At 45.8% G+C, this 17,697-nt stretch overlaps 2 protein-coding genes across 6 annotated transcripts in view; one reads left to right on the forward strand and one right to left on the reverse strand.

The window, feature by feature from the left end:
- trappc10 (trafficking protein particle complex subunit 10) overlaps positions 1–17,697 on the forward strand; it is a 30,774-nt gene that overhangs the window by 10,501 nt on the left and 2,576 nt on the right. For both annotated transcript variants that reach the window (XM_076081772.1, XM_076081773.1), the window contains exons 4-19: positions 9,531–9,730; positions 9,900–10,095; positions 10,501–10,612; positions 10,752–10,999; positions 11,353–11,499; positions 11,623–11,737; positions 12,791–12,867; positions 13,066–13,157; positions 14,197–14,337; positions 14,517–14,626; positions 14,950–15,482; positions 15,673–15,814; positions 16,176–16,334; positions 16,562–16,791; positions 17,380–17,480; positions 17,663–17,697. The exon at positions 17,663–17,697 is cut by the window's right edge and continues 89 nt beyond it. In XM_076081772.1, coding sequence (XP_075937887.1) covers positions 9,531–9,730; positions 9,900–10,095; positions 10,501–10,612; positions 10,752–10,999; positions 11,353–11,499; positions 11,623–11,737; positions 12,791–12,867; positions 13,066–13,157; positions 14,197–14,337; positions 14,517–14,626; positions 14,950–15,482; positions 15,673–15,814; positions 16,176–16,334; positions 16,562–16,791; positions 17,380–17,480; positions 17,663–17,697 — 2,638 coding nt within the window. The remainder of the gene's footprint in view (positions 1–9,530; positions 9,731–9,899; positions 10,096–10,500; positions 10,613–10,751; positions 11,000–11,352; positions 11,500–11,622; positions 11,738–12,790; positions 12,868–13,065; positions 13,158–14,196; positions 14,338–14,516; positions 14,627–14,949; positions 15,483–15,672; positions 15,815–16,175; positions 16,335–16,561; positions 16,792–17,379; positions 17,481–17,662) is intronic.
- LOC142938526 (uncharacterized) lies at positions 317–8,465 on the reverse strand. Of its 4 annotated transcripts, none has more exons than XR_012949656.1 (3): positions 8,281–8,465; positions 4,190–8,164; positions 317–2,130 (listed from the first exon to the last, which is right to left on the reverse strand). XR_012949656.1 is itself a non-coding variant. In XM_076081774.1 (2 exons), exon 2 carries the CDS (start codon positions 8,146–8,148, stop codon positions 6,466–6,468), a length of 1,683 nt encoding a protein of 560 aa, XP_075937889.1. In that variant the 5' UTR covers positions 8,149–8,164; positions 8,281–8,465; the 3' UTR covers positions 317–6,465. The 4 variants fall into 4 exon arrangements, 1 of the variants encoding a protein (XP_075937889.1); XR_012949654.1 differs by having other exon boundaries at positions 3,781–8,164; XR_012949655.1 differs by having other exon boundaries at positions 317–1,405; positions 1,631–8,164.

Consider the following 17,697-nt stretch of genomic DNA (forward strand, 5'->3'; position numbering starts at 1 on the left):
CGTCCTGTTCCAGTGAGTCAATAAAGTTCTATCAAAATCTATTCACACACAGAGCAGACAAGGTCACTGGGTTAGTTTTCAACTGAGTTGCGTGCATAATGACTAGTTTTCATAGTTTTCCTGTGTTTTCCTAATGAGGAATATGCTGCTACTGTGAGAGTTTAGATTCGACTGTTTCAGGGTGATCATCGCTGAGCTATCTCACATGAATATAAAGACAATTTGTTATGGCCATAACTTCTGGACACGGGGAGAAATCGCCCCCCCCCCCCTTGCAGCTATGTGCTCTCAATCGCCTCCAAAACACAATAGCAGGTGAAAGTAAAAATCAAATGGATTTATTATCCAAGAAGCATAAAAACAGATACAAACAGTTACAAACCGAATCACACAATTATTAACAAAACAAACGTATATATAAAATGAAAGTGAGATCCAATCCGAGCCACCCAGGAGGCTGGTTTGCCTCCTCGGTGGCCAGCAGAAGATCTGAAATCCCCCAGCGCTTCAAACCCTTTGTCCCCCCCAGAGTTACATTCCTCAGCTCATCGATCAGCTCACTGATTGGCTGAAGTCCAACAAGCCCCACCTGGGCCTATGCCCCATTGTCCTAAACTTCACACCTCTCCCAGCCACTTTCACACAACCCCCGCTCCAGCACATTCCTCAAACCCCCTCTCACAGACACTTAATGCATGAAATGACCAGACTCCTACAAGTAAATATACTGTATCGCATTATATCCATAGTTAGGAGTGCTTTAAAACATAAATTCCTCACAATTCCCCCCTTACTCACTCTTCAGAGTGAGTACATTAAACAGTTGTATCCATCAATACATCATCTACTCATAACTGGCTGCCCTGTATATTTCTAAAAAATTTAAAAGCATTTTTAACAGTTCTCGTGTAGCATTACTAAAGTAAGTACAAGCTGTGGAGGGAAAAGGATTATTCTTTACACATAGGTGTCATCATGATGTGTAAGCAGAATAGGTGTTACAATTTACATGCTAAAAACAGTAGACAACACATTGTGCATCTAAGGTCACATAGTTCTGGGTGTTTCATCGTCGTCCAATGGTGGTGAATTTGTTCTTCACTCATGTAAGTGTGTATCACTGTCAAAAAGTTCAGGTGAGTCTGAGTGCAGTGACTCAGTGTTCAGGTAGCTCGTTCTCGTGTGGGTGGTGAGGAGAACTGTCCATGACACCGCTCAGCTTGCCAGTGTCTTTGTCCTTTCCGGTTGGGGGTTGTGGAGTGGTTTGGGGGTAGGGGGGTCAACGCAGCCGCTGTCTCAGTGGGTGTAACCAGCTCTGCTGCCAGGATCCTCGGTGTTTCTGAAGTCAGTGAATTGAGTCTGACTTGCTGCCAGTCAGACATGTCCTTCCACACCATTCCTGATCCTCGTACCAGAACACATGTGGAATCTCCTTTTACAACTCAGATTGTGTTGGGACAGAGAAACAGAGACATCAGCAGTATTTTCTGTCCAATAAACTCTAACTTTCTAAATCCTTCAATTTCATTCGAATACATGTGCTATGTGGGTGTGAGTGGTGTTTGTCTAGTTTCTAACCTGTGTATTAAATGTACAAGTTTGTCATCTAAAGAATCTAAAGTTAACTCACCCTCTGTGTTGTATTGTGTGCGCGTCGTTGACCCAAAACTAGGGTCCACTCCGCTGCCTGTTGCACCCCCCAGTCTGATGGCTGATTGTCGAGACCTTCCCCCACTCCTTGTTCATGGAGAATGAGCAGCCTCTTCTTTAATGTTCAAGCTGCCACATTTATGGCACACAAAGTCTTCAGTTGGTGTGTGTCAAAGTCTCTGCCCCGTCTTTCAGCTTCCTCTCATGGCCTGATACCTTGTCCGCTGGGCATTCTTGGATCTGTGCTGACGAAACTTCTCTGTCCATGTCACACAATTCCCTTGCATGACGTTTTCCAGGCTCATGGATGGCGGAAACCCTTCAGTCAGGGCTGACTCTGTAGACTCTGATGTGTCTCGTTCGTCTTCTTCATCCTCGGCATGTTGAGTGGTGGGTGTCGGTCATGTTGTCTGTTCCTGGGGAGCATAGAGCAGCGAAGCGGAGTCCCCAGATCTGGATCCACTCGACAATGTACCTCGACTAAAAACAAACAAAACAAAACAAAAACTACCCAGAATTCAGCAGTAAATGTGAGAATACATCTGTACAACATTGTCTCGTGTAGAGATAAAATTTAAAAATTTACAATCCAATTCCTAGATTTCTGTGTGTGTGTGACCCCCCCTTTCTGCTGCTGCGAGCAGTGTGTGTGTGTGTGTGTGTGTCACCCCTGCATTCCTCTCTCTCCACATATGCTTTCCAGTCTATTTTAAACAGTTACATTTATTTTCTTTCCCTCTTGGACATCAATTTATTTGTATCGGCTTCACCTCTTTCTCTGCTCCAAGCACACTCCAAGTTGATCACATTTTTGGAGGCAAAAACTGCTTTTTTCAAGGAACCCCAATTTAGTCCACTCTTAAATCCCATGTTGACACAAAAAACGAAACAAACTAACAATATTAAAATGTCGAATTAAAAATAAAACTATTAATGGAAACCAAAAGTGTTGAATCAAAACTAAAACTGTTAATGGAAATTAACTAAAGTATTTACACCTCCGGGACTCTAGGTAAAGGATTTTTCTGTAATTATCAAGCAATTACTTCTCCTGTCCGCTAGTTGGCGGAGAACATGTGCTTACCACATGAGCTTTGTAGCTAACAAAGCAGCTAAGCTAACAGACGAAGCTAGGCCAACCTCATCAAGTTGACCACACTATCAACTGAAATCTTAATGCAATATCAAGCCACATCCACACACTCTTTATTTAACTAGACCGGGCCTTGGCCTTCCACCAACGTACCGGTTATTTTTCTATAATCTCCTCTTTTATCTAACTATCTAAACTTTCTAAAGTAAGCACCGGAGCAGGCCTTTAGCTCCCGGCTTCAAACAATTCATTCACACCATACGTTACTCTGTCTTACAACACAACTTTCAGCACTGCAACAATCATTCATTGCAAAATACACCGTTAATACAATGTACTATGTTCCCCTTCTTTCTTGTCTACCCACGCCAGATTATTAACTCAAGTCAAAACCAGCGCTTTGTTACAGCCTGCCTCCTTCCAGCGGAGCTAATGGCTAACGAAAGCGTGACCCCGTTCTTTTCGGCTGTTTAAGCTCGTATCATTATGTCCCGTGGGGCAGAGTTCTCACAAGGCCCACCTAATAGGCCAGCCCAGCTGGTCAACTACACAGAGTGGTAACGGCGCGAACTCTAGCCAAAACCCTCTGGAACTATTCAATTTATTCCCTCCCGTATATTTGAGCCTTTAGTTTACTAGACCCAAGACACAAATGCAAGACCCCAAGAGACCTCGCTTCGCGATCTCAGTCCGCCTTAGCTCACTCAAGGCTCTGTTATCTCGCCTGAACTGCACTATTCAGAGTTACCACTCACTCAAATATCACCATGCAGAGCTACTACTCACCAAACCACCTTGTTTAGATTACCAAATTAAACATCACATACTAGTATTCATATTCAGTTTGTAACTGTCTTCCCGTACCTTCCTGATTTACCTCAAATTTCAGGAGAATGCACTTTTCCAGCTTCAGGTTACTCTGCGGTCTCTCCTCGTGACCAGATGAAGCCTTCAGGGACCATGCGGTCTGTGAACACTTTCGGCTAAGGTTCCTATAGTCTACCTAAACAGATTTTTATTAAAACGGCTCTGCTCACCTTTTGTTCGTGTACACTCCGAAAGTATCCGCGGTCCCATGTCCCCGTCTTAGAGTTCGTCAAGTCCCTTCGTGGTTGCCAAATTTGTTATGGCCATAACTTCTGGACACAGGGAGAAATCGCCCCCCCCCCCTCCCTTGCAGCCATGTGCTCTCAATCGCCTCCAATACACAACAGCAGGTTAAAGTAAAAATCAAATGGATTTATTATCCAAGAAGCATAAAAACAGATACAAACAGTTACAAACCGAATCACACAATTATTAACAAAACAAACTTGTATATAAAGTGAGATCCAATCCGAGCCACCCAGGAGGCTGGTCTGCCTCCTCGGTGGCCAGCAGAAGATCTGAAATCGTCATCGATGAGAACACTTTCATTGTGCAATAAGTTACAGTACGTTTACATACCAACTGATCCGTCATAGAGAGCGGTGGTCTGCTTTTCAATGTTGCTGCCACAGTCACAAAAAATAAGTTTATTCTCTTCCATGTCTTCTGGAGGATAGGAAAATGTCTTCTCGTCTGCTCTCTGAGAACTTCATCCTCGCTGAGCAAAGAAAAAAATAGGTCACAGACTGCTCCGTGTGCAAGATATGCAAAGTCACAGAGGGAGAACTTTAAATATGCAAGTTGACTCAGATTAAGATGATTTTGGCTTCACTCCATGTCTGTGAAAGGTGGACAGGCGCACACACAGGGCTTTCCACAAGGATATTGTGGAGGCTGAAATCTTCCCCACCGAGAGAAGGCCGGAGAGCACGCTCCACTGTTTTACAGTAGAGTTGCTTCTTAATAAATCTACCCTAAACTGGTTTACAATTAAAATGTATTTAATCCTACTGAAGCTTATACAATTACAGAATGAAGTACACTACTAACAGAATATATAATATATGATCCGCGCGGAAAAGCTATTCACTCGCGACTCAGCCTGGAAACACAGATGTTTCCAGGCTCAGAGCCGAGGAGAAAGAGAGTGAATTCCTTTCCAGCACTTCCTCTTACAGTTTGAAATTCCCTCCCTTTTGTCCATCTTAATTGTTATTGGCTAATTTCGGTTGCCTCCTCCTGGCGTCAGGCTTCCGAAAACCCTCGCGCGGGCACAACCTGCAAATGTCTGTCTAGAAGTCTGACTTTCCCTTGGCTATTCTTCACAGTTTAATACATTCAATGACTGTCTTTTATGGCTTAACACTTCTATGATAAACATTCTATATAAAGATAAGGATTTGCAACTTTTGGCAAAAACTTCAAACAGATATAAAGGTGCTACTAAGATACACTTCTAACTACAAATCACTTCTACAATTATGAATCTTCTAATTATGTATTCCAAAACACTTATAATTATGATTTCTTAATTATGAATCATTAAACACTTCTATTATGATTTCTTAAAACACTTCTAAACCCAAATTTCCTACAACTCCCCCCTAATCCACTGTTCACAGTGGATTAAATAATACCCTGGAAACACAATCCCCCTCAAGCAATCAGAGGATGAGTTTCCCTATCTAAACAATAGCAAACAACAATTCAAGTAATTTTTTTTTTCACCCCTATCTGATCACCCTACGCTTGCCTCACTACACACAATAACAGTCGATTCCGGTTGAAGTCCTCTGGTGTCCAGGTGGTGGGGCTGTAGATGGTGGAGGTGGGAATGGTCCTGCATCGAGTCCAGGCTCCATCCTGAGGGCTAGAGAAAAATTTCTGAGAAGCCTTGTCTGCTCTTTTTACACTTGACAAAATTACATTTCTTAATTATTGCACCCTGAAATCCCATTATAACCCAATAAAACAAAAACAATCCTCAAAGTACTCAAAACAATCTCTGTCTGTTTTCCAAATTTCCAGTATCTCACCGGATGTGTTTAGAAGTCCATCTGGGCCTAATCAGGTCCTTCAGGATCTCAGTGAAGATGTTCAGGAGCTGCTTGTGAAGTCCTACTATGGCATCGCTGGTGGCCTCAACTAAACAGTGGCCATCAGAAGTTCAAATTCTTCCTCATCGTCGACACGTAACTGATTGCACCTCCTACCAGTCGGTGACTGGATTATCGACACCGGAGTTCTCTGCTAGCTCGTGGCTGAGTGTCGTCAATCCGGCCAGCGCCTTGGTCACCGATCCATCAGAAGCTGTGTTATTTGGAACGAAAGTACCACAGGCAGATCCAAACTCTGCCCCGCTCAGCTAAAATCATATCTAATGCTATTCTATTCTGCAAGGTCATTAAACTAGTCTTCGCTAGCTGTGCATGCAGTCCTGATATAGCAACGCTGTTGGTTATAGTAAAGGTAATTGATCCAATTGACATTTTTATTGATTGACACCCTTTGAGAGAAAACAGATTCTAAATCTGCAGCTATTTGATTTCTGGCTTTAAATTCATTAGACACCCCCCTTGGTACCCCTATGTCATATATGTATCTTGGCTATAAAATGAACCTCCCATGGTCCAGTCCCCCCTGTTGGTCAGCACCACTTACACCTGTGGACCCCATCCACAGGCAGCTGCCTGGTGATACAATAGGCAACTGCTTTCTCCTGTCAGCGGATGCCTCTGTTCTCCACCTGTGAAAACAAAACTTGACTCATGTTAGTTAGCGCCCTTGTATATTCTATTGGTCGGCACCGCCCCATGGTCCTGGTGGCAGCATGGGCATCTGTCGCTGTGGGGGTCTCATGAAGGAGGTGGTCCTGGCAGACCTGGTCTTGAGTACTGCTGATGTGGTGGGAATGGAGCCCATTGTGGTGATGCACTGAACTGTCCTCCTGCTCTCTGTGGCCAGTCTCTCACCCAATGACTCTCACTCCCGCATATGTAGCATTCCCCTCTACCTACAGGTCTTTCATACCCCCCTCTATAGTTACCTCTCCCTCTGTTGAATGCACGTGCATGTCCTCTGCCTCTGTAATGTGGTGGAGGTTGGTAGTACACCACTGTGGGGGCCGGTTCTGCTGGATTTTGGGGCTGTTGTGAGGCCTGAGCCTCGGCTATGACCATCTGTTTCTTGGCCTGATGTTTTCTACTTATTTCTCTGTCGGCCTCCGCTATTTGAAGTTTCAGCAGCTGCCGCGTCATTCTCTTCAGATCTTCCTGTCCACTTGTCTCCTCAGTTTGATGTCTCTGGTTGTAGTGAGTAAGGTGTTCCCTCCACATGGCATCTTCCATGTTGCTCAAGCCTACTACTCCTCCCAGCGCTGTTTGTACTGGTAGGGGAAGGCCTTTCTGCACAGTGTGTCGCCATACTACAGTGGTGGCTTCATTGCTGTCATGTCTCCCCCCTGTGGCCCTATGCCACTCTTCTTCAGCTCTTTTCAGATATTGATGGGTTTCTTCTTCTGGTTTTATCTTCAGTCCAGAAAGGGAGTTCATATTCGGTTTTGTGGCCCAGATGCTTCGCATTGCTCTCCAGAAGACTCCTCGAAAGGTGTCAAATGAGGTTTCATCCCCTCTGTTGGTCGTTCCTGTTCTTACTTCCAAAGCGGTCAATTGGGCTGTTCCCTCTGCGCGGATTATCATGGCTCGTATGTCTCCTAATGCCAATTTATCCGCTGCTGTGTGTTTTTCAAAGAGACGGATCCACGGGTTGGCTCCTCCTGCCAGCGGTGGCAGCGCCTTTTCCAGTGCGTCCATGTCTCGATGTCCCCATGGCACAAACTCAGCTTGTCCGTTGGATTTCACCAGCAAGGGGTACTGTTGGGTCTGGGCTAATGGTGGCATCTCACCTCTTACAGGACAAAACCAGTCTGCATAGCATTCTGGTTCCTTCCTTTTCCTGCTGGACCGTCTGGGAAGTGGACAACCTCCGGCTGCTCCACATACCCCTTCTCTTCTGTCCTCCGTATCAGTGTCGTCAAGGGTGTCATCATCACTTGTGGCCGCTCTCCGTCTGTTTCTGGGTTTGAGGAACAAATAACCTTTTGTCTTATACTCACCACTCCCCATCTTCCACTCCTGTTGTTTCTTTTTTGTCTCTTCCTCTTCTCTGCACCCCATTCGCCCTGCTTCGTCCTGGCAGCTCCCTGGAGTACTCACCTTCTCCACGTCCATATCCAATGTTCCCCCATTTACTCTATGCACAGGTGCCTGGATTGAGGGTTTTAACAAAGAGGGATTGATTATTCTGCACTTCTTCCTGTCATACGGCGGGGGAGGTGAGGGAAGCTTAGTCTGCCCGTGTGCTTCTGTCAGCACTGACGGTGTGTAGACTGGGTTGTCAGGTCTGGGAGTGGTGGTGGTTTTGAAGTCTGTCTCTTGCAGGACCTCAGGTAGTCCCACAGCATCTGGAGGGGTTGTCGGGTCGGCAGCCTTCCAGTAAGTTAGCAGACGCTTGGTATCTGAGCACCTCTTGTCTTCCATGTTGAGGGCCCTTTTCCTACCGAATAGAAACACTTCTATTATGATTTCTTAAAACACTTCTAAACCCAAATTTCCTACATCGAGCCAGACAGCCAGCCAATGGGGAACAAGCAGGATGATTTTAATGCTTACTGGTCCAATAGTCCCGGTGCTTCCACCGGTGTTCTCCGAAATAGCCGGTCTAATGAGGACGTCCCGTCTGTCTCTGCAATCAGTGCTATTCGTCATGTAAATTATTTTGCTAATATTTGTCAAACTCTAAAGACGGCTCTCCACTCGGCAGGACACAACCTCTCAGCTGAGCGCACACACACACGCACACATTTATAGAGAGCATGTGAGGGCGGGACTTGTTTTGAAGCAGACGCTAGTGGTTGTAAAATGTGCACACATAGCAAATCGCAACCTAAATCCAAACAGTTTTTCTATTAGAATTAAAAATGAATATAATGAAGCTCTGGCAGAGGGCCTTGCTTTTTGGAAAAGATTTTCTATCTGCGGATATGTTTTCAAATGATGTGCACTTAATAGATGCATGTGTAGGAGCCTGCAGCCTGAAGTGCACTAGCTAGACTAAACTCTTTAGGAACAGCAGATGAGAGAAGAACAAGAAGGGTAAACAGGAACCTGCTGCTGCTGACTCAGCAGTTTAAGGAAGTGTTGTCATTAGCGCGTGACTGATGACATTTCCTAAGGACGGTGCCTCTAGTGTGGGAGGAGAGTGAGCCTGTATGTGTATGCAGTAGGGACACGGTAACACTATCACATGTGTAGAACTTGGCACAACAGAATCAAGTCCCTGAAACAACTCTTGTTGTGCAAGGTTTGAAACATAAAACACAAAGATTACTCTAATCTGCTTATTTTAATCACAAACAACAATAAAAAAAATCCCAATCTCAAAACACAGACGCATACTTCCCCAAAAATGATCCTACAAACTGTAACTTCCAAAACAGAGTGTGACACATCAGGGCTTCAGTTCCTCTCTCTGCCACCGGACACCCGCCGTTACATCACAACCAAATGCTCTCATTATATCTCGCCTGTATTCTGTCCCAACCAGTTTAAAACAAACCGTACCCTCAGGTAGCACTCAGTCACAGCGTTCAGTAGCTCACAAGTGTAGTTATTACGAAACGTAAACTCGCTGGCCAGCATTCTTTTTGTAGTCCCAGTCCTCTGATGTCTTCTGATGTGGAAACATCCTCGCTGTGTACGACATGCAGCTCACTTTAGGAGAAGTAACCTTTTCTTTAGTCGTTCAATACATTTTTATATGACGCACATCTACAGAGTGAGATTATTATGTTTGCCAACCTCCCGCTGTAAGAAATTATCTTTTTTAAATTTTGACTTCTTATTTTTGTACTTCATCATAGGACACGGAGGCGTATAAGAGCACGGTGAAGGAGGACATGACGCGCTGGCAGACCAGCTTGCGGGCTCATGCCTCAGCGGACTGGGTCATCATCGTCGTGGAGACCAACGACACCAAGAAGAAGAACAAGACCAACATCCTGCCGCGGTCGTCCATCGTGGACAAAATCCGCAGCGATTTTTGCAACAAGCAGAACGACAGGTGAGGATATGCTTCCCTGTAAACAACAACAACAACAGACGGGCTTATTACTGCCCTTTTCATGCGTTCTCACAGCAGGCAACATAATCAACACCCAATGAATATAAGAAACCATGTTGATTCAACCCTCCCCGAGTATGTAAAGGTTATTGCCCCTTTTCTGACGCAGGTGTGTGGTGCTGTCGGATCCTCTGAAGGACTCGTCTCGGTCTCAGGAATCCTGGAACTCCCTGCTGCTCAAGCTGCGGACCCTCCTCCTCATGTCCTTCACCAAGAACCTAGGGCGCTTCGAAGACGACATGCGCACGCTCCGAGAGAAGCGCACGCAGCCCGGCTGGAGCTTCTGTGAATACTTCATGGTCCAAGTACGCAGAAAAAAAAACACAACAGGCATGCGTCTGCACAGAAAGAGACTTTAATTAGCTGTTTATGTATATATAAATGCTTGTCATCGGTGCCACCGGGTCAGAAACCCCTTGAGCTCAGTCTCCAGCAGTGACGAGCCCACCGCGGACAGGCCCAGATCCTGGCTTTGCTTCCAGGGAGGAGGAGAGCTCCGCACCCGGCAGCAGCGTCTCCTCCTCCGGCCACGAGCAGAGCTTTGCATCACATCGGTCAGACCCCTAGTGCAGTAGAATGAGAGGTTTTCTAAAGGGATTCTGGTGCTCAGAAAACATTTCCACTTTCGTCCATAGGAACCGCCACAATCAACACAAAATGAATAAGTGTCCCACTTCACTTGTGTCTCACATATGTGTGTGTGTGTGCAGGAGGAGCTGGCCTTTGTTTTCGAGATGCTGCAGCAGTTTGAAGATGCCTTGGTCCAGTACGATGAGCTAGACGCTCTTTTTACCCAATACGTCCTTAACTTTGGAGCTGGAGGTATGTTACCACCACCTGACGGTCTTCACAAGTGAAACGACCTGCATTTTGTGCATGCACTTCCTGTTTCCAGGATCAGAAACATGAAGTGCATTCTAGTTTGGGGTTTCGGTCTGACGAGTCTCGTCTCTATCCACAGATACGGCCAACTGGCTCGGATCGTTCTGCGCCCCGGTGCGCAGCTGGAGCGGCTTGTTGCTTCGGCGGCCCATCGACATGGAGAAGAGGGACGGGATCCAGCGCGGGGAGGCTAGCCTGTTGGATCTACGGAGCTACCTGTTCTCCCGCCAGTGCACCTTACTCATCTTCCTCCTGAGGCCCTGGGAGGTCACCCAGAGGGCCCTGGAGCTGCTGCACAACTGTGTGCAGGAGCTGCGGCTGCTGGAGGTAAACACAGGGGCATTTTTTCATGTACTTTATACTTGAATCAACATGTACTTTATGCAGGTGGAATGAACAAAACGTAAGCTCTTTAAACTCTGTAGCTTATTAAAGAAAAAGTTGAATGGAAATGGACAATTTCTGGATTGAAATATGGACGCTACACTAGCTCATCTTTTTGGAAACACCAAGTGTTCATCAGGGGAATGTTTAGACCTCACTAGACAAGAGGTCAGGGGTTACCCTAATAATTGGGAATCATCATCATCATCCATACAGTGATGAATAGACAACAAAGCTACACTGAAAACTTAAAGGGACGGACCATGATGCTGTACCCTGTTGCCCTTGTTGTTCAGGTGTCGGTGCTGGAGGGGGCCCTGGACTGCTGGGTGTTTCTCAGCTGCTTGGAGGTTCTGCACAGGATCGAGGGCTGCTGTGATCAGGCCCAGTTAGCTGCGAACTGCTCCCATACTGTTGGGCTGTGGGCTTACGCGACTGACAAGGTAACTACATACATATGGACGGAGATTCCTTCTATGTTAGTTCGATAGAGAACAGTCAATAATTCTCCAAATAATAAAAGCATTTTCAAATAAAATGATTAATTCTGTTTCTGCCTCCTCCAGCTGAAGTCCCTGGGGGAACTCTGTGGCCTGGTGTCAGAGAAGGGACCCACATCTGAGGACCTGAACAGGACTGTGGATCTGCTGGCCGGACTGGGGGACGAGAGGCCCGAGACTGGTGAGTGAAATGAAACAAGTAGACTACACATTTCATTTAAAGCAAGTCCGCTGATTGCAGGTTTATAGGTACTCTAAAAATCCCAACCTTTCCCCTTGATGACATGAACACATGCATTGTGATTTATGGCCCCGACACACCAAGCAGTCTGGCATCTCTGAGCCGCGTGTGGTCGTCTGTTGCCTTTAGCTTTTGCAATTTGATCGGCCCGTGTCAGGAGCTGGTCAGCTGATTCAGGACTGACTGGATGTCTTACTGGCTGTTCAACCCGATTGATCTGTGATTTCACACATTTAGTCTTGTTCTCTTTTGCCTCTGCCTTTTTTTTCTTTCTTCTATGAGAAGACAAGTGTTGGCTGAAAACACCAGCAAAGCAAAACTGCGCCGGCTCCAACTTTTCTGTCCTCTGGTTGCAAAAAGAAGTCTGATTGTATAGAAGTCTATGAGAAAATGACTCTACTTCTCTCTTGATTTATTCCCTCAGTAAACATTGTAAACATGAGTTTATGGTTTCAATCTCTAGTTTCAAGTCTTCTTAAATACAGCATGATGTTCATTTAATACAATCTGGTCCCATTTAGAGTAAAATAGACCATAAAGTAGATTATGCTTTAGGGTGGGGCTACCTGGTGATTGATGAGTCGCTACCACGGCATTGTCCGGCCTGGGAGTTGTCTGTGTTTTCTTCTTTGGGCAACCTATGCATTTTTCATTCAGCGTAAGATGGCGACAGCCAACATGAGAAACTCAAGGCTTCAAAACCGAAGTCCACAAACCATGGGTTGACGTCACAGTGACTTTGTCCGCTTATATACAGTCTGTGGTTCAAGTGCTGCCTTTAACAGCAGCTATAAAGCGATGCCTCTGTCGGTCTGTCGGCACAAGTTCTTTAAAGTCAGCTTGGTGTGTCGGAGGCCTTCAGGCTTGGAATTTCCCTTTCACTGACCGATATGTGAGCTTGTTGCGGTCATACGTGTTGATTAGGATGTAATGAAGACTCATTTGAAAGACAATGTGTGCCTTGTTTTAAATTTCCGTCGTCTTTCTCCACAGTCAGCAGTTTGCAGAGCCCTTACAAAAAGCTGAAGGAAGCCTTGTCGTCTGTGGAAGCTTTTGAAAGACACTATCTGGTAAGTAAATTTCTTACCTCAGCAGTTGGCAAAGCAGGAAGTTAACACAAATTCCCTGAATTCCTGTCTCAAAACTGAAAGCAATATTTTTTTTGATGATGTAATCTCCTGGAAACCTCGGTGGAAGCGGTTGTTTATCTTTCTCCTCTCTTCTTCCCTCTCTCCTTCCTCTACCTCGTTGGCCACCTCTTGCATCAGGAACTCTCCCATGCTGCCATGGAGATGTACAGGGCCATCGGCCGGCTGAGGTCTGCCAGGCTGGTGGGGAAAAGCCTTGCCGAGTTCTACATGTAAGGAAGCCTGCTGGTTTCCTCGCGATACACACGGGTCTCAAAGAATGATCTTAAAAGCCCCCTGCGCATCCACACTAATATTTCCAGTTATTGTGTCGGATTAGGCCTCTTCTCCAGAACTGTCACTCAGTCGCTGCTGGTAAACACCCACACACTCGGGATGAGGAGGTCTAATCCGGCAGAATAAATGAACACATGTGGTGCGATGGGTGTGTCGGAGATTTAAAGTAAATGTGACGCCATAAAAGTGTAGTGGAAACTAACATTTCAAACACTTTTCTTAGAGTCCTCATGCAGTGACGGGCTTCTTCTTGCTGTGTTTAGTCGAGCTGTAGACTGAAGTGGCTTTAAAGAGGAATCGGAGCATTAAATCAGAGCACTGTGTCGCATTACGCACAGATAGAATATAATATCAGAAACTGTGTTTTATTAAGTGTGTAATCACAGGATAGTTGAGTTTTTCGTTAGCTATACGTGAAGGGTCCTCTTCACGGAGTCCGCCATGTTGCACCGCCGTGATTCTACAGTAGCCCAGAAGGCCATTTCTGTTTTCACGTCGTCCACTGTAGTGTTTTTACATGCTTGGACAGAAGTTTCAGTTGGTTGAAGTCTACCTCACCACTAGATGCCGCCAACTCCTACACACTGGACCCTTTAACCCAAACAGGAGGTCTTACAGCTAATGGTAGAGAAACCAAAGTGAAGTGGGCCTCTGCTATCGGCCTTTGATGTCGCGTGATGTCATTATATCTGAATACAGACCAACCAATAGCAGGTGGATAGTTCATCATTCTGCGTTCACAGTAGACGTCAAGACGTTTTGAAAAAGAAAAGAAAAGTGACTGTACAGTCTTATAATGTAAATACATAAATGATATAGGTAATCTCTATCTGTAGTCTGTCTTTAAATTAGAGTTGAATTCACTTCTAAGTAGCATTAAACAGATTTGTAAAGCTCACACTATTTCTTTTTATTTCTGTGTTCTTCAGTAGATATCATGTGAGAAACAAAGTGATGTGTGTGTTTGTTTACTAGGAGGAAGGGGGACCCCGAGCGGGCAGAAACCTTCTTACAGGAAGCTCTGAAATCGTACACATCGGAGGGATGGAGCCTCCCTGTCACTCACACCAGGAAACAGATTGCCGAGTGTCAGAAGCTGCTGGACAGAACTGAAGAGTATCCTTCCAAACACCCAACAACAACAACAACAGCCGTACGTTGGCCAGTTAACGGCCAGATATGTCAGCTTTCAGAGTAGTGCCGAAACCGTAAGAGGAAATAAGCTTTATATTAAGATGTTCAAATAGCCGAAGCCTGTGTGTAGTGTTTGATTCTTCCTTTACAAGCCACCGCAGCTACCTGCAAACCAGTGCCTTGCTGGCTGGTGATGTGAATCTGACCACGGAGGAAAGGAAGCACTTTTGTCAAGAAATTCTGACCTTTGCCGGCAAGTCTGAAGATCAGTGTAAGTGATGATGCTCGGTCCAGCACAAAACCCAAAGGGATTATACAGCATCGCTCTGTGACGCTCAGTGCTTTCAAGGGGTCATTGGGTTTTCCCTGTGCCCCCCTTCATCCCACCACTCAGTTGATGATGTCTGAGATTTTCCCACAATGCTTTTAGACAACCTCGGTAGTAATTTAAAAGTAAAATTTGGAACAATAGCAACAATACTTGCATATGCTTCATGTTATGGTGGTGAATTTAACTGTGTTTAAAAAGACATCCACAGTGTTGTCCTTGTTGTGCGCTTCATGAACTTCTGCTTGTATTTTCTTCCCCCTCAGCTCCCAAAGTGACCCTCAGCATGGGCGTTTTCTCTCAGCTCACGCGGCTACAGTTCCGTCCGGCCACGGCGTCGGTGCACACCGGTGCCGTGCTGCAGGCGGAGCTCACACTGCGCTGTCTGATGCCCGTGTCGGTGCACATACAGCAACTGGCGGTAAGCATCCACTTCGACCTGGAGCGTGCGGGGACCAACGGAAGGTCCAAGGGAGCGCCGAGGCAAACCAACCCAGGGACAGTGGAGTTCAGCCAGGCCAACTCGTCGGCGGGTCCCGCGTCGGCATCGGCGGCCGGTCCCCCTTTGGAGCTGGACGAGATTCAGGACAGGAGTCCCTCGGACAATTCCCTCAACTCCACGGGAGTGGTGTGCAAAAACACTCACCTGGTCATGCGTCACCACGACAGCAGCTCGCCGACAGACACGCCTAACTGCGTCAGCCCCCCCGCCGTCACCGTGAAGGATGGAGGACAGATGCTGAAAGTGCAGGATGTGACGTTAGAGCCCGGGAATAACAGCATCACATTCACAGCACCGGTAGGAGACGCTTTGCTGCTGGTGACCTTTTGAAATGGTCAACTAGTTAATTGGTGTTCGACATTCAGAAGGGGATTCTGTTTCTGTTTTTTCTATTCCCTCTCTCTCAATATTTGCTGTTTTCTTTAATAAAACTTCTTGTAACCGCTTGTTTTCTTACTTCCCACCTTTTCATCTGTCTTCTCTGCAGAGTGGACAACCGGGTACCTACACGTTGCGTCAGCTCTATGCCACCGTGGGTCAGGTGCAGTTTGTGCTTCCTCATATCTACCCATCGGTCCAGTATGAAGTCTATTCTCAGGAGCCCCAGCTCACTGTGGAGCCTCTCTCAGGTCTGACTTTTTTTGTTTGTTTTATAGATATATTAGTGCTGGGCAACGATTACAATTTTTAATCGCGATTAATCGCATGGATTTTTTGCGATTAATCGCATTGTTATGGCAAAGTTCAATAATGAATTCAAAAGTAGTGTATTGAGCACTTTTATTTTAAAAGTACTGCTATATGAACAAAAGGGCAATAACATTTGGTTCACGAGATGCAGGTAGCATGTTTTATACTTAATGTGAATATAATTCATACTTTGTTGGCATCTTATTCTGAAAACCGGATGTTCGTCTGAAGAAACCGGATGTTGTCTCACGTTAATGTGTGTGTGAGCGGTACTCACTGTACTGGTGTTTGTGCTTTCAGAGCCACTGTTGGCCGGCCTGCCCCAGATGGTGAAGTTCACTCTGCTGACGGGTCACTACGCCGTGAAGAAAGGCGACGCTCTGCAGCTCAGCAACACGGACACCATGCCCATCCTGCCCTCTGCCAGCTGCACCGCCCGCATCACCAGCCCCGCAGCTGGTCAGTGCACATTTTTAAAAGGATTTGATTTGATTTTCTTCAGTGTGAGTCTTACTTTTTTTTTTTTAAGTGGTTTTCATCTTGAAAACCCAAATGAAACCATGTGTCTTATAAAAAACGGGTCCCTGCAGATGTTTGCGTGCCTATAAATGCTCTGGCTGAAACAAGTGCGGCTTTAACAAGTCTAGCTTTAACAGTTCTCTTTTCCGTCCCGTCGCTGTGTTCAGAGTTGGTGAGTGAAAGTGCCCTGTCCATCCAGTCGTCTGAGAAGGTGACCAGCATCAGCCTGCCCGCCACGCCTCCTTACCACACTCTGGAGTTCCACCTGGAGGTCCTGTGCATCATCCCACAGGGGCCCGACCGGCCTGCCAACGAGAGGCTGACCAACGGGGAGGTCCGCCACCGGCCGCGTAGCTACAGTCACCCTGACACGCCCATGACCGCCATCGACCAGAGGGTGAGAGGAGTTACGACTGATGTTGGGGGGCGGCATGTCACGTCTCGTCTCTGTTGGGGCAACTCATTATGTGTTCAACTATGATGTAAGGCCTTGGGCACTGTCTAAACAGTAATCTAGAGCTAGCAGCTAAATATGGATTTTTGGATTCGTCAATCGACAGAAAAATAAATAAATTATAATATATTAATTGTTTATTTTTCAAGCAAAAATGCCCAAAACATTGATATTTCCATATTTTATATTTTATAGTAAAGTGAATATTTTTGGGTTTGGGACTGTTGGTTGGACAAAACAAGACATTTGACTTTGGGGTGAAGCGCAACACTAACAGGTGTCTATCACTGTTTTCCGATGTTTTGTGGACTAATTTTGCTGCTGCTACAAACTAATTTCCCCCTAGGGATGAATGAAGTTTATATCTATCTATCTATCTAAACAATTAATCGCTTATTTGAGAACGTAATCGGCAGAGTCATTTTTGATGAAAATAGTCATTAGCTGCTCATTGCAATTTGGCTAGTCAGCCGTTTTGTCACGGTACTTGAAGAGATTTGACCGTAAGGTTTTGCTGGTGTCCGTCCACAGATGTCCATCGACTGTCCGTGGTCCATCTACTCCACGTTGCTTGCCCTCACCTTCTACATCCCCTTCAAGACCAAACACTCTCTGCTTTCTGCTGGTAACAGGTGAGCCTCCATTCCCATAGAAATACCTGTATGTGTCACACAAAAAGGAAAAACAATGTTTATCCCTTTGGGAAGTTTGCCCTTTTACATAAAATCCTAAACTGACAAGAACCCATAGTTTACCTACTTAATATTAAGAACGTTCTCCTCACTCACTCACACGGAACCTTTTAACCCCACAGGAAGTACATCCAGGTGTGTGTGCAGAACATGTCGG

The sequence above is a fragment of the Anarhichas minor genome, unplaced genomic scaffold, assembly GCF_050575085.1.
Source record: "Anarhichas minor isolate MPS153535 unplaced genomic scaffold, ASM5057508v1 ptg000087l, whole genome shotgun sequence".
Classification (NCBI taxonomy): Eukaryota; Metazoa; Chordata; class Actinopteri; order Perciformes; family Anarhichadidae; genus Anarhichas; species Anarhichas minor.